Raw genomic sequence first — 16,049 nt, forward strand, 5'->3', positions numbered from 1 at the left:
AGCCATCTTTATATTAATAAAATCATCTTAGGGGAAGAAAAAAATCCGATTAAACAATGATGTTTTTCTTGTTTTTTTTTTTGTTTGTTGGTTGGTTTTTAACCAAGATTCCATGTCTTGACAATAACTCTGCTTACTACTTAGTCCTGTTAATACATCTGGAATCATTAGTTACAGTAATGGCTCTTCAGTGACTGTTAATTCAAGTGTGTACAGACTATTTAGGTTGGGAGGGCTGAGTAATCTAAAACTAGGGAGACTAAATTACCCAGTAAACAAATTAATAGGAGAATAAATCAGAACTGCACCCCAATGCTTATAGCAGCAATGTCCACAATAGCCGAACTATGGAAAAGAGCCCAGATGTCCATCAATAGATGGGTAAAGAAGATGTGATCATACAACACGCACACGCGCGCGCACGCACACGCACACACACACACACACACACACAAAATGGAATACTACTCAGCCATCAAAAAATGAAACCCTGCCATTTGCAACAACGTGGATGGAACTAGAGAGTATTATGCTTAGCGCAGTAAGTCAGAGAAAGACAGTTAAGATCTCACTCATATGGAAGTGAAGAAGCAAAACAAAGGATCGTAGGGGAAGGGAAGGAAAAATAAAACAAGACAAAAATCAGAGAGGGAGACAAACCACAAGAGACTCTTAACCACAAAAAACGAACTGAGGGTTGCTGGAGGAGTGGGGGTGGGGAGATGCCATAACTACACGATGGACTTTAAGGAGGGCACATGATGCAATGAGCACTGGGTGTTAATTTAAGACTGATTAATCACTGAACTCCACCTCTGAAACTAATAATATACTCTATGTTAATTAACTGAATTTAAGTTTTAAAAAATAAAATAAAAAGAGTAAGTCAGAGTAATTACGGCCATCTAATAAAGTGGTATAATGGAGCACATTGGAGCTGAAGCCAGACTATCACCTAGCTCTACCACTAATAGTAACAGGCAAGTTATTTAACATCTCAAGGTCTCTATCTCCATCTGGGAAAGGGCCGAACAGCACCCACCTTCATAGCATTACGGTGAGGATCAAATCCACGTAATGCACATATTAACCCTGGCATGTTGGTGGATGGATGGACAGACATACAATGAGCACTCTACAACCATTATTATTATTAGTATTATCATCAAATCCACTTCTTAAATACTTACTGGAAAGGTATAGGATTTTCCATTAGGAAAAACGACCTCAGCAGTTTCAACCCTTTTAAAAAAAAAAAAAAAAGGACAGAAATATTAAAAACAAAAAGGGCCATAAATTCTAGAAATGTGTATGGTTAACAAGTCTCTCGCTTACTGTACAACAGTAACCTCAATACATTCAATCTACGCACATTCCAACACTGCTGCCTGGATTAATCCTCCTAAACACAACCCCACCCTACTGTTCCATTCCCTGTGGCTCCCACATCTCTTCAGACAGCACACACCTAATGTGTACTTCTCAGTGCGACAAAGCATGCATCCTCTATTACTCCTTGACAGTATGGATATACACATTCCAGGCTCTACCAGGGTGCTGTGTTACACCATGAAAGCTGACTACGCAACCAGTAATAGGCAAATCAATTTAAAAAACGGACCCTGCCACACAATTTCAGTCCTGCACTCTGCAGTAATACTGCTATTTTGAATTATAATTAACATTCTATAATAAACTATGATACCAATACACAGCAAGGACCATTTAATGAAATCTTTTAAATTAATTTTTAATTAATTCAATAAAAAATAAGCTTTGGAAAAAATATAGTAATCCTATTGATTTTAAACAGTTATACATATAGGTCTTAGCCCCATTCCCCCACCCCCAGCAAAGAGAGGATATGTTCTAGTCACAAGAGCCATATTTTTCATCTTTATATTCAGTATAAGGCTCTAGTGCTTTGCCTTTGGAACAACAGGCTTCAATAAAGCTGTCAAACTTACATAAATTGATTCTCACAATATTCACTGAACATGGTGACAATAACATCAAGAACTATTTTTGCCTGTAAAAAAGAAAAGAGACAAATACTGTAATCTAAAAATACATTCTCTTCACTCAGATGGAAAATTTAGTCCTCAAACATCTAAAAATGAAACATATACACACATTCTAAAAAAGGAGTGGAATAAAAACTTGTGGGCTAAAGTAGGCTAGCCTTATCTTCAGGTGGTCTGCATTTATTCGGTTCCCTGAGAGTTAACAATCCATGACTGAAACAAATCATTTACTTCCCCTGGCCCTCTCCCTTGGGTTCACCAAATTTCAAGAGAGACAAATGGCTGACTATGGGAGTAGACCTTATCAATCTCCTAGATCTCTGCAGCCAGTTGCGGGACTCCTGGCTCAGCCACTTGCTAATAATCTGATGTTGGGCAAGTTACTTACCATCTTTGTACTTTAACATCGTCATCTGTTAAGTAGAGATTATAAACATTTCTATATCTCATTTGGTTATTATGAGGATTAAATGTATTAATATATGAGCAATGCCTAGCAAAACTGTAAGGACCGTATAGATTTGTTCACGTTTTTAACTGGAAACATATTCTTGGGAAAAAACACAATAACCTTAGCAGGATATATATAGGGTTTGCTTTTATATATACATCACTGTTTAAATGTAAGCTTCAGGAAAGGTATCTAAGGTCTGTCAAGGTATGAATTTTTTTTAAATTTGTAAATAGTATATGCTATATTATTCTAGTATTTCTAAAGGCAAGTATGGCTCATAAAAGTTGTAAATGAAATACCTTACAATGGTGTCCAATTCCGTAAGATGTACTGAATGCCATTTATGGCCCTATTTCTATAGGCCAACCTTCTTCTGCCATTCAAGCTTATCTGATTAATTTGCTTAACTGCCACATTATCCTATGCCTTAACATGTATAAAGAAAAAGCTCATAGCAATACAATCCAATATAGGTAGTTACTAAATGTGAGGGAACCAGTATTCTACATATTCTAGGTATCATCGTGTACACAAACCCTTTATCAATTTGCCAAACAACACTTCTTTATAAGCCACTTCATTTTTAAACATTTATTACCAAGAACACAAAGGTACCAAATTTCTCAGCATTTAAATTAAGCCAACTAAGATAAACAATAGATACAACACTTATTCCATTCTCAGTTTTACAGTTAGGTATATGGCGAATTCTCCCACTAGAATGAGTTCCTTCAAGTCAAGAAACATGAAATTCATTAAATGCACAGCTCTAGAAAGACAGAAGTGCTCATTAAAGATTTGTTGATTAACACACCATACAGTACAGAATATCTGTATCTTTCTAATTTTCTAAATTTCTGAAATATGTTCCCACCTACAAAACACTTTAAAATTCAGCCATCTAGTCTTGGCCCACAATTAAAATGTCCTGTCTGACAGTACAAAAGTGGAATTAAAGTTTTATTTACCTTAGTGAAATCAGTTCCTGTGCATTCAATAAATACATTTCTAGTATTTACAGTTATTTTAGAATGATTTCCTACAATAAACACAAAATAACACAATCAGTTTCAGAAACATAGGTACACTAAAAAAGTTCTCCAAAACAGAAACTACGTTTTCACTTAGAGTACCATATAAATGGACATCTCAGAGAGAAGGTGATAATGCAACATGTATTTTAAGCCCCCACTACAAGTGGGAGAATACTGCATTCAGTGTGTCAGAGTTTCTCCGCCCAGCCTAACAAGAGACTGTCTCATCTCCTCTCCACCACAACCCCATGACAGAGCTAGAGGCAGATCTAAGATTCAGAGCTTCAACTCACTAATCCTGATTCAGTCTATTAGACAGCAAGGCTACACTCTGGGTCTGGGTCTGGCTACTCCGAAGCTCAGGTTCTGAACCCCTGTTAACAACTTGAGTTCAATCTCAAGAAGGAAGAGACTCTTCCCATCATGAATCAACTAAACCCTCTTCTCACCTCCAGAGGGTCAACATCTATGGCTATGACATTATTAAATTTTGTAAATACATGCAAGTTGCCTCCTCAAAAGAGCCTTCAGAAAGAAGGTAAGAAGGTAAAATTCAGTTTAAAAGTTTTAACTATAAAATAGCAGGCAAGGCAGAATTTGAGTTTAACCAAGCTGAGTCATGGGCTAAAACCAAAAATATCAATGCTCTTTGGAGGAATATAACTGAATCCAGAGAGTGGCACCAGTAAATATCTATGTACTTATAAATATTTATACATTTAAAAGTTATATAAAAATCACAAGTAAACTGTTAATAAAAAGAACTACTACAATAAAATCTACAAAAACCAGAAATTTCAGATTAAGATTTATTTGACTCGATTGAGCCAAGTCTAGAATTCAATTCTTACAGAAATGTTGAAGGGTCAGAGAAAAAAAATCTGATGCTTAAGAAATAACTCACCATTGATAATCGGAGGCATTGAAAGGATGACACCATTGCTATCATAGATAACTGGGTACAGGGGTTTATTTTCAATGATATGTAAATAATGTTTAAGGTGGTTGTCAGTCTGAAAAAAAAAATTAATTTTCTATTTCTAAAGCTAATTAGTTTATATACCTATCTAGTACAAAAAAGGGGAAAAGTTAGAAAAACAATAAAACAGCCCCATATGACAGAAAGTCCTAGATTTGTAAGATTTCCTAAATATCTTAATATCGTTATATACCTCATCTCCTACTGGGGAGAGATGAGAACACAGCCAAGTCGTTTTCCAAGAATGAAAATAAATTTGCACTGGTAAGTCTGACTCGTCTCAAGGAAAACACAAACCATCACAAAACTGTTTACGGAAACAGGAAGAACACACTGGCAAATCAGGCCAAGGATAAAAACTTTTTTTTTCGGAATGATACACACTACTTTTATTTTTTAAGCACCATTAAGTGACTATGCAATCATTTTAACTGCTGTAATCTAAAATGCTAAATAGTAGAAGACAGACACATTGTAATACCAGTTCCCACCAAAAAAACTACTTAAATCTTGTTCTTTATACTGTGCATGTGTTATAATTATGCCCACATATGAATATTATAATGTGACATATTCTACTTCAGTGATTCTCAATTCCGGCTGTACATTAAAATCATCCAAGGGGTTTAAGAAGTAATGAAACTATGTCCAGGCCCCACTCTACATCAAATGGATCAGTAGCTCTTGATTGGGGCACAGACATGGTTTTTTAAAAGTACTCATTTACATCTCCCGAATTCCAAGACCTGACTTTGAAGAAATTTTCTTGATTTATGGAGAGCTATTTGCATAATATGAAAAAAAAATCTACCTTGTATATGTTCATCAGTTCACAGGCTGTATACTCCTTGGTCTTATTCAGAGGCTTGAATTTGATATCTGAAGGTCGCTTTGCAGTATATGTAAAAGGGCCTGACAAAGCGTCCAAATCATGGGTACCAATAGCAACCAAGGCTCTTTTCCTAAATGTTGAGGGAGAGAGAAAAAAAAAAGACCAAAAAAAAAAAAAAAAAGATTTTTGTGACACTTCCCTAAAATAGCCTGCTACTATAAGGCAACTTTAGAAGAGTATAAGGAACACATTCTCATAGAATTGAAAGTAATGAGAAACTCTAAAAGCTATTCAAAACACATTATTTCAGTAGCTTCAGTAAATTCCTTGCCATTATGCTTTCCCAAGTACTATGTTAACTAGGACATTTTCCAAGTGAACATTCCCTTTTTTTAACCCATTTCCTCTCAGGGTCCTCAAGTAAACAAATGTTTTATTAGAATAAACTACCAAATTGCTCTGCTTTTTTGGTCTTTGTGTATTTTCCTAAATTTTCTGTCACAAAGCTGTATTACTTTAATCATAGAAAAAAACAACTGAATTACACTTAAAATTTAATGTGTAAGGGAAGCTATTAATTTCATTTGTTCTACAGTTTATGTGCAAAAGAATTTAAGTTAATTTTAGGAGCTTAGCAAGTTAAGATCAGGAGAGAAAGAAAGAGTAGAGATATAAAACAGAGCCAGGAACAGTGTTAATACCAAGAATCTAAAGGCCTACAGTCTTAGCATACAGGGTCACAAATTTTGCTCTAAGCTTTCTAAAAGATAATTCAAAAAGAAACCTGGCCAGAATTTATGGCCTTCTTAAGATTTCTTAGAATAAGTTTTAGATGTATGTACAAATATATTTGAGTATTTATGCTTAAATGCATATGTATATATGCAGATAAAATACATAAGTAATCAAGGATTTTATTGAAGTCCATATTACATGAATTATGAAATAGTTTTCAAAATTTGTAAGAATTAATTTTTAGTCATCCTTCAAGACTGGTAACAAGAACTTTAATAAATATGATTAACTCAAAAAAACTGTTAACGAGCATGAAAGAAGTGTTACTCAATGATTCACATACTTACAGAAGATAACTTCAGAAATACCAGAGGTTGAACTATATAGTTAAGTGTAGCTAAACTAACAACTGATGAAACCACAAGTAAGAAGGTCCATGTTTTGTTTTTTTAAAGATAGTTACGGTCCCTCTTAATCCTAAAAGAGTACTCCCACAAAAGGTCACTAAATTCCAATTTCAAACCAATTACAAAAATAAATTCTAGATGAATCAAAGAGCTATGCATTTTGAAAAAACAAGACACAAATGTACATATACACCCAGAAGAAACCACAAAAACAATATAAAGAAAATACAGGACAACAATGTGTAAAACTGGAGGACAACCCTTGACACAAAATAAAAAAGTCATAGGAAGACTGATAAATGGGACTATCCAAACTGGAAACTTTATATGGTCAATGACCCCAAAAGTCAAGACAGACTGAGAAGAGACTTGTAATTTACATACAGAAAAAGATTAATATCCCAGACATATGAAAATATGCAAACTAAAAACAAGTTAAAAATAAAAATTTTAGCTATCGTACTGGCAAAAATTTTAAAGTCTTGCTGTGAAAAAGCAGGACAAAGCTGAAAGAACTGAAAACACTCCGCTGTTGCCAACTTCAGAGACCTTACCTAGCCAAATGTTTCAAGTTTGAGTCTAGCTAAGTATTCAAGAGTCTTTGCCTGTAAGACAAAAACCAGTCCTTAGAAAATCAAGAACCTTATCCATTACATAACATTCTATGTGCAATCAAAAAAGCGGTGGACATGAGGGGCACCTGGCTGGCTCAGTCAGGAGAGTATGCAACTTTTGGTCTTAGAGTCCTAAGGTCAAGCCCCACAATGGATGTAGAGATTGCTTAAAGAGCCTTTTTTTTTTTTTTTTTTTTTTAAAGAAGCAGACATGAGAACAGGGAAATGGGATTTCTTCTCCAGACAAAACCAGTCCATAAAATCCAATGCTAAAATGACCCAGATTTTTAAATCACCACACAAATTTTAAAGTTCTTACCACAAAAAATATTCAAAAATTATGAGGAAAATACGCACATAAGGAATAGATGAGGAAATAACAGCACACACAAAAAAAAACTTGTAAAAAGAAACCAAATGGATTCTAAGATGCAAAGTAAAATAACTGAAGTAAAAAATTCATTGGCTACTTCTCGCAGAGATGGAGTAAGAGACTAGATTTATGCTCTTGCCCGAAACCACCACAAAGGGGCAAAATACAGCAAACAGTTTCATGGGTGGCTCTGGACATCAGGTAATGAAGGGTAGCAATCTCTGACAGGAAGGAAATAAATGAAGTGAGCCCCACAACTGCCCCAGTTTACTGCTTGGAGGGGTTTCCATGTTGTATGTTAGGAAAGAGGGACAAGAGTGGAGATCAGCAGACTCCCTGAGTTGAGAAACCTAACTGAGAGTCTAGGGAGACCCAAGACAGCGGGGGTTCACTGGAAATGACACTGAAGTGGACAGAGCTGTGAGAATTCTGGAGATGTGCAGAGGTTCCCCTGCCCCACTCCAAGTGTTTGGCTGAGTGCTGATCAGTGCACGCATGTGAAGAAACAGACTCATCGGAGGAACAGTGTTCTTATAGACTGAAAACCTCACTACTTCATGTGGGAATGGATCAAGTAGGCAGAAGGGTCTTGCCTCAGTATTAGCAATCAGCCCTACACAGAACAGTGCTTAATCAATGGAGGGGGGGAAAAGGCCAATAAAACCAAAACCTGGTTCTTTGAAAAAATCAATTTATTGATAAACGTCTAGCCACCCTCCCCTGATCAAGGGAAAAAGAGACAAGTGAAAAAGGTGGTATCACTACAGATACTTGATAATAAGAGAACATCATGAACAACTTTATGCCAATACATTTGCTAATGAAAACAAAAGGCATGTATTCCTTGAAAAACACAAGTTTCCAAAGCATATGCAAGAGGTTATTTAGGATTTACTGACAGATAAGGACTCTGGAACACCAGGGATTTATTTCTCCCCTTTCAAAAAGCTCATGACTTCCAGAAGTACCAAATAACAGAGCTTAAAGCTGAGTAAGACGAGGAAACACCTTCCAATTTAGATAAAAATAGATCCTTCAAGGGCGCCTGGGTGGCTCAGTGGGTTAGGCCGCTGCCTTCGGCTCAGGTCATGATCTCGGGGTCCTGGGATCAAGTCCCGCATGGGGCTCTCTGCTCGGCAGGGAGCCTGCTTCCTCCTCTCTCTCTCTCTCTGCCTGCCTCTCTATCTACTTGTGATCTGTCTCTGTCAAATAAATGTTTAAAAAAAAAAAATAGATTCTTCAAATAAACTATGTTCAAAATAGATAATCAGTCTCAACCACTTACTAGCTGGTCAGAAATCTATATTGTTCTTCATCTGAGATTATATTTAAATTCTTATTGTTTTGCTTAATAATTAGTAAGCTAAGAAATAGACTATATAAAAGAACAGGAATAAATATTATTTAGAATATGAAAAAGCTTCTCTTACCACATAAGCGAAGATGTTTCCGGAAATAGAGACCTACTAGTGTTTTATTTTTAAAACATTCCACCCCAGAAGAAAAAATCCAAGGTCCCCTCCAACCCTGTCCCTAGCCCATTACTTACATAGAAGACTTTTTAATCTCGTTTACCAAACTGCAATTACTACAATTAATAAAAATTTTCTATTTTTATTCAAGGTATCTATAACTGTTAATCATAACTTTTGATCAGCCTGAGATAGGCTGATGTACTTCAGGACCAATACAAAAAAAAAAAAAACAACAAACACTTGACATGTTAGTTAAAGCTTAATGTTTATCAGTACATCTATAATTTCCATCAGGATTTCTTAAATAATGAAGTTAGTTCAAAGACTCCCATTGTTACCTTCCTTGACCTTTAGTTCAGGAATTATATGTTTGAAGATCACTGCATTAAAAGGAGCAGATGAGAAATGGTGGATAAGGTCGAATAGGAGTAAGAAATTTCAGTTATTTGAAAGTCTTAAGTTTCATCTGTAAATTTATAATTATACTCAAAAAGTGACATCAAACAAAAAATTTTTCCATTTTTTAAAATGACAGGTCGTACTTCAACTACCATCATTTAACATTTAGTAGTATAATCCACTACTAATAATCTGAACCAAACAATAAAAACACAAACATAAAAACCAAGAAAATCTCTAGGACAAGAGATTTCTTGTCTATGTGGTATTCCAAATAGAGCTCTTATTTTTCCATGCATGCACTGTTTAGTAACAGTAACAGATAGCTACTGGTAAAATGTAAACTTCCTTAAATTTAGTTACACAAATTTAAACTGTTACTCTCACATATTAACTTAGAAATGCTCTGAAAAGTCTGTAGAGAAAGAAAGGAAAGAGAGGGAAATAGAAAGGTAGAAAGGAAAAAGAGAGGGGAAAGGACAGAGGAAGGCAAGGAGGAAAGAAAATGCAACAACAGGGGCTTCTGGGTGGCTCAGTGGGTTAAAGCCTCTGCCTTCGGCTCAGTTCATGATCTCCAGATCCTGGGATCGAGCCCCACATCGGGCTCTCTGCTTGGCAGGGAGCCTGCTTCCTCCACTCTCTCTCTCTGCCTGCCTCTCTCCCTACTTGTGATCTCTATCTGTCAAATAAATAAATAAAATCTTTAAAAAAAAAAAATGCAACAACAAACCTGCAAATGTTCTGATGTAATTTCTCCTGGAGTTCAATGAAGCTGTCATATCGATCTTTAGTGAACTTTATATTTCGGAGAACTGCTGCCACAGCATAAGGACGTATTTTAGCTGTCTGAAGTTCATTGTATCATTAGAGATTGTCCATACTATCACAAATTCACAAACAAGCATATATATTTCATTCAAAGATATAGTGGTGACAGGAGACAAAGTCACCTTTCTCGTGGAATGTACATTTCAGTAAAAATTTCTGAATACTTACTGAACAGAAAAAATTAACCTGTTAAGGTTAACCTGCTCATAATTGATATTTTTACCAAAACAACATCCCCTCAAAGTTTCCTTAAACTTTATTAATATACCAGAACTTAATTCTATCTCAAAGTGTTTTAAACAAACATTTGGGTGTTATTTTCCAAAATTATTCAGGAAAACAAATGCTTTGCTTTCACCAATAAATGAAAGGGAACAAACTGATAGTTTTTAAGAGCTAGAAGATAAATGTATGTCCATTTTTGGCAAATGGTCAAAGAAAATTGTATTTGGCCGAAGGATAAGCTTTGTACCTTTTCCCTCCCCACCTTATAAATATATACACAAAAGAAACTTTCTAAAAAGGAAAATAAGAATTTATCCTTATTACCTCTTCTGTGATGATCAATTTCTGAATTTCTCCATTAGGCATTACCCGTTTATACACTGGAGGCTTTATCCTAAAAGGATTAAAATTAATTAATTAATTTAATTAAAATTAATTAAAAATTAAACTTGATTTTTAACCAAAACATTTGGTAAACTGCATTCTGTGTAAAATTACAGAAAATGAATAGCGCTAAGACAATAGGCTGAAGTTACAGCAAATCAGATTTAGGCTGAATATTAAAATGCAAACTTTCTAACATTTAAAGTGGTCCAAAAATGGTACAGGATGCCTCATGGTAAGAAATGTCTGGTCACTTGAGGATCAGGCGAGGCTAGAAAACCACTAAGAATACAGGGGGCGTTTATATCAGCTGAGGGACTAGATTTGTTAACTTTTTTTTTTTTTTTAAGATTCAATAACCTTTAAAGTTTTATTCCAACCATGAGATTCTGAACTTCTAAGAAAAATAGGGTTTATTAAAAATACAGATTTCCGGGGCACCTGGGTGGCTCAGTGGATTAAGCCGCTGCCTTCAGCTCAGGTCATGATCTCAGGGTCCTGGGATCGAGCCCCGCATCGGTCTCTCTGCTCCGCAGGGAGCCTGCTTCCTCCTCTCTCTCTGCCTGCCTCTCTGTATACTTGTGATCTCTCTCTCTGTCAAATAAATAAATAAAATCTTAAAAAAAAAAAAATACAGATTTCCTGGTCCCATCTGGACCTACTAAATCAGGATATTCAAAGGAAAAGCCGAGGAAACAGTACATTTTGAAGACATAGTCCGGGTAACTCTTACCAGGAAAGACTGGGAATTACTGTTTTCATTCAGTGCTTCTCAAAAACCTTAAGTGCTCACAGTCAAGTGGGGAATTTGTTAAGCCACAGACTGATTAAATAGGTCTTGAGTAGAGGCTGAGATTCTGCATTTCTAACAAGCTCTTGGGTGATAAAGAGAACACTGATCTACCGACCACACTTTGAGTAGCAAAAGGGCTAAATCACTTTCCTAATCCTGTCTGATCGTCAAAACGACACTAGGAGTAGAAAACTCTAATGAAGCAGGTCTGGAAAATGCCTCTAAGGGATCATCTCTGGCCCTAAAATGTGACGGTCTGATTGTCACACAGAACCAACCGAACTACCTTCCAAATTTTAACCACCTAAGCCAAATGCCTAACTATCACCTTTTCACCGATACCCATCAGTCACCTGAAATCTCACAGGTTCAGAGTCTAGCCCATCGGCCAGAGGCTCTCATTCTTCTGCAGCTGACCAAACGATGTGTCATTGAAAGCAAAAATAATTATTTTTGATAGGAGTTTCACATCTTCCACTTCATATACTCGTTACTTTCTATACTCATTACATGAATAGTTGGAAAGGGACTTAAAAATACTCATAAATTAGCAGACTGAGGGGTGCCTGGGTACCTAAGTCGGTTAAGTGTGTGACTCTTGGGTTTGGCTCAGGTTATGATCTTAGAGTTGTGAGACTGAGCCCCATGCTGGACTCTATGCTGGGTCATGGAGTCTCAAGATTCTCTCCCTCTCTCTAGCCCCACTCCCCCGGCAAGAGCAAGCAAATGCTCCCTCTCAAAAACAAAAACCAAAAAATTAGAAGACTGAAACTAGAGGCCAGTTAACCTGAGCAAGATCTGAGAGCCATCATAAGATTTTCAGCTTTCCTGTCAGGAAGCTCCACTCCTGAGCTTCTTTAAAGTTCTTGAGCAAACAGCATACAAAGTTTTGCCACCTCTACTTGTTTCCCAACATTTAACAAATCCAACTAGTCATCTATTGCTATTGGATTACCGAGGAAATTCACATGAACCCACTGAAAACTTTGTAAGAAGCCATAAAATCATTAACTACTCCAGTTTTAAATAGCTCCCCAGATGGAAGGCTAGGACTCAATGTGCAAATTTTTAAATGGCTACAATCCACATTAACCTTCCTGTCCAACCCTCCTTCTATTCAAACCCAAAGCTGTGCACCTGCCCAACAAGTTCTTTACTAAATACTTACAACATTATTTCTGATAATAACAGGCAAAAGAAATCTAACTGGGCAAACTATTTAACAAACATATTCTCTTTTTTTTTTTCATCTTTAATAAACATATTCTTTTACCTTTCTTTGAAGACTTGAAGTCCTCGAACCAATCCTTCCAAACACAGGAGATCATATCTATTGGCAGGTACGTCGATTTTGTAAAGAACAACATCAGAGGCTCCCTCTGCCTTTTCATTACCTTGTTCCTTACTTATGATTTCTTTCTCGGAAGTCTAAAACAAGCCCAAAAGAATAAGGTGAAACAAATCTAAATTTTTTTTTTAAAGATTTTATTTATTTATTTGACAGACAGATCACAAGTAGGCAGAGAGGCAGGCAGAGAGAGAGAGAAAGAGAAGGGAAGCAGGCTCCCTGTTGAGCAGAGAGCCTGATGCGGAGCTCGATCCCAGTACCCTGAGATCATGACCTGAGCCGAAGGCAGAGGCTTAACCCACTGAGCCACCCAGGTGTCCCAACAAATCTAAATTCTTTGGAAAAAGTCATTGTCAGTGCTACAAAGGGGCACCTGGGAGGCTCAGCCGCTTGAGCATCTGGCTCTGGGTTTCAGCTAAGGTAAGGATTCACTGGTTGGGTCAGGTCATAAGATCAAGCCCTGGAGCAAGCTCCCCATTCACAGGGAGTCTGCTTGAAGGTTCTCCCCCTCTCTCTGTCCCTCCCCCAACTTGAGTGAACACACATCCTTGTTCTCTCTCTCCCAAAGCAGATCTTTAATTTAAAAAGAAAAGTGACATTATACACATTCTTTCCTGCAATAAAACATGTTTATTATACTTGCATCAAAAATATTAGTTATTATCACAGCAACAGAAAATACCCAAATTTTTGCTGACTTCAGACGTCTAGCATCCTTAGTCATTTCATAACAGCATTAACTCCTCTACAGCAAAGGTCAGCAAACTATGGTCCACTGGCCAAAATCATACCTGCTACCTCTTTTTCTAAGTTTTAATGGAACATCACCAGGTCCATTTGTTTACATGTTACCTATTGTGACTTACATACCATAACAGCTGAGTTGTGATAGAGACTGCACCATCTATGAGATTTACTATCTGGCCCCCTACAAAAAGAGTTTATCCAACCCAGATTTGAAAGAAAATACCACCACCAAGTACACAGAGCAGCAACAACAAAAAGTTTCAAAGAGGCAAAGTAAATAAAGACAATTCACCAAATAAACAGGACTTCTTATAATGACTCTAAAAGCTAAATTCAGTAGGTATCTAAGCCTCGAAGCAACATGAGAATGCGAGTAATATTAAAAACAAAACAAAAGGAGCGCCTGGGTGGCTCAGTGGGTTAAAGCCTCTGCCTTTGGCTCGGGTCATGATCCCAGGGTCCTGGGATCGAGCCCCACATCGGGCTCTCTGCTTAGCAGGGAGCCTGCTTCTTCCTCTCTCTCTGCCTGCCTTTCTGCCTACTTGTGATCTCTGTCTGTCAAATAAATAAATAAAATCTTTAAAAAAACAAAAAAACAAAAAACAAACATCTGAAGAGATCAAAACTATGGTGTAAATTAGCAGAGATTACAGGCACAATGGGAAATGACCTAACAATAGTCATATAAGAATAAAGGCAACCAAAAAAAGAGAAGAAATACTAGTATAATTTTAATGCAGTAGCCAAAAGCTTAGAATACCTCAGTCATCATATTCTAGCAGAGAATAACAGATTTTCTTATAAATAATCATTTGGCAAGAATCACTATGATACATGCCTGAGATAAGATACTATAGGTCATTTATTCTTCAACTTAAAAAGGCCGCAATTCTACGGACCTCTTTGATTGAACTCTATTTAAATTCTAATTCTTCCTTCTCTTCCTGCCTCCTTTCATGTCATATTCTCTCTCCCTCATCATATGGGATGAGACATTTCAAGAGAGACCCATATGCCAAAGGAGAGAAAATGTGGTAAGCAGAGAAATTAAGACATCTGAATTAAAAAAGAAAAAAGGCCTACTCCTTTTTGCAAAAAAGACACACCAGCTTAAATCTTTCAATTAGCAATAATCGCGCCTCGGATAAACCTCATTGGCTACGATACTGCCACTGCGCAAAGCTCAGCTTAAATCTTTCATCTCAGTATCTCAATTCATAATAAGACTATCTTAAGACTGGGTCTGTGAGGACTGACAAAATCCTTATAGAAATAAAAGGTCACAGAACTTTCAAAGCTGGAAGGGATCTTCAGGGATCATAATCCACAGCCTCCATTTCACAGATGAAGAGGAGGCCGAGAAGCAATGTGGTTATCCATGGTTACACAGCTAGTGAATATGGGAGCTTGAACTCAGATTTTCTGATATCCAGTCTAAGGCTCTTAGATATCATACAGCCTCAAACGTAACTGAAGTCTAACTATTAATAGTAACTTAAAGAAATCATAGCCAATTTCAAGCATAAAGATATTCATTAACAAAAAACAAAACAAAACAAAACTTTCTATATAACACCAGTAAAAAGGCAGCAGAAAAAACAAGGCAAGTCAATGCACATTTTTGTCAGCCCAAACCTCCTGCTGTAACATTGAATAGATTAAGAAAACAAAAGGCTTAAGAAAAAAACATTAATTACAACAGAAATACAAAATTATGACTTTAGTTATAAATACAATGTCTTATGTGATCATTAGTAACATTTTGCAAGTAAACTTTTTAAAAGTATTTTAATTACACAATTAAAAGACTAGGAAGATGCTTCATAATGATTTTTATAAGCAATTCTTCAAAATCTAGAAAATCATCGCTTCTCAGCCTTTGATTAAGATCAAATGCAAAAACTAAAAGATCACTTTACAAGGTCAATGTATATAGTAATGATCAGGTATGAATTAACAGTGGTGAAACAGGAACAGAGGAAACAGGAAAGGCAGGAGAGCACAGAAGTGAAGGAGGAGGAGCCACAGGCCACAGGAACTCTGGCTAAAGCAACATTTCCATTGCTCCCCAGGCCCCTTTCCATAATTGATTTGTAAAAAGGCACCTCACTGCCAGGGAGCACACACTCATTCGGGGTTACTCAAGATGGTCTATCCATCTCCATAGCATTAGCCTGATAATTTAAGGTGACTGCATACAACTTAACACATGAACATTTGATTTTAAATCAAATCTTAAAATTTAAATCTTAACACATGAGATTTTAAAGAAAGCAACAGATACCCTTAGAATTGGAGCTTAGCCCCTTAACACCAAGAGCACAGAAATCACAAGAGCCCACAAATGTTCCATCTTAGTCTAACCATACGGTAACAAAATACAGTAAACCTCTGAAAA

At 36.5% G+C, this 16,049-nt stretch overlaps 1 protein-coding gene and 1 non-coding gene across 3 annotated transcripts in view; both read right to left on the reverse strand.

Annotated features, from left to right (window-relative positions):
- FARSB (phenylalanyl-tRNA synthetase subunit beta) overlaps positions 1–16,049 on the reverse strand; it is a 72,563-nt gene that overhangs the window by 48,734 nt on the left and 7,780 nt on the right. For both annotated transcript variants that reach the window (XM_046018876.1, XM_046018877.1), the window contains 8 exons: positions 12,830–12,984; positions 10,704–10,773; positions 10,057–10,172; positions 5,303–5,453; positions 4,417–4,525; positions 3,447–3,517; positions 1,968–2,029; positions 1,191–1,242 (listed from right to left, as the gene is read on the reverse strand). In XM_046018876.1, coding sequence (XP_045874832.1) covers positions 1,191–1,242; positions 1,968–2,029; positions 3,447–3,517; positions 4,417–4,525; positions 5,303–5,453; positions 10,057–10,172; positions 10,704–10,773; positions 12,830–12,984 — 786 coding nt within the window. The remainder of the gene's footprint in view (positions 1–1,190; positions 1,243–1,967; positions 2,030–3,446; positions 3,518–4,416; positions 4,526–5,302; positions 5,454–10,056; positions 10,173–10,703; positions 10,774–12,829; positions 12,985–16,049) is intronic.
- LOC123951199 lies at positions 14,699–14,835 on the reverse strand. The gene has a single exon (XR_006820365.1). It is a non-coding gene; the product is annotated as a U4 spliceosomal RNA (small nuclear RNA).

Source organism: Meles meles, chromosome 9, assembly GCF_922984935.1.
Source record: "Meles meles chromosome 9, mMelMel3.1 paternal haplotype, whole genome shotgun sequence".
In the NCBI taxonomy this organism is placed as follows: domain Eukaryota; kingdom Metazoa; phylum Chordata; class Mammalia; order Carnivora; family Mustelidae; genus Meles; species Meles meles.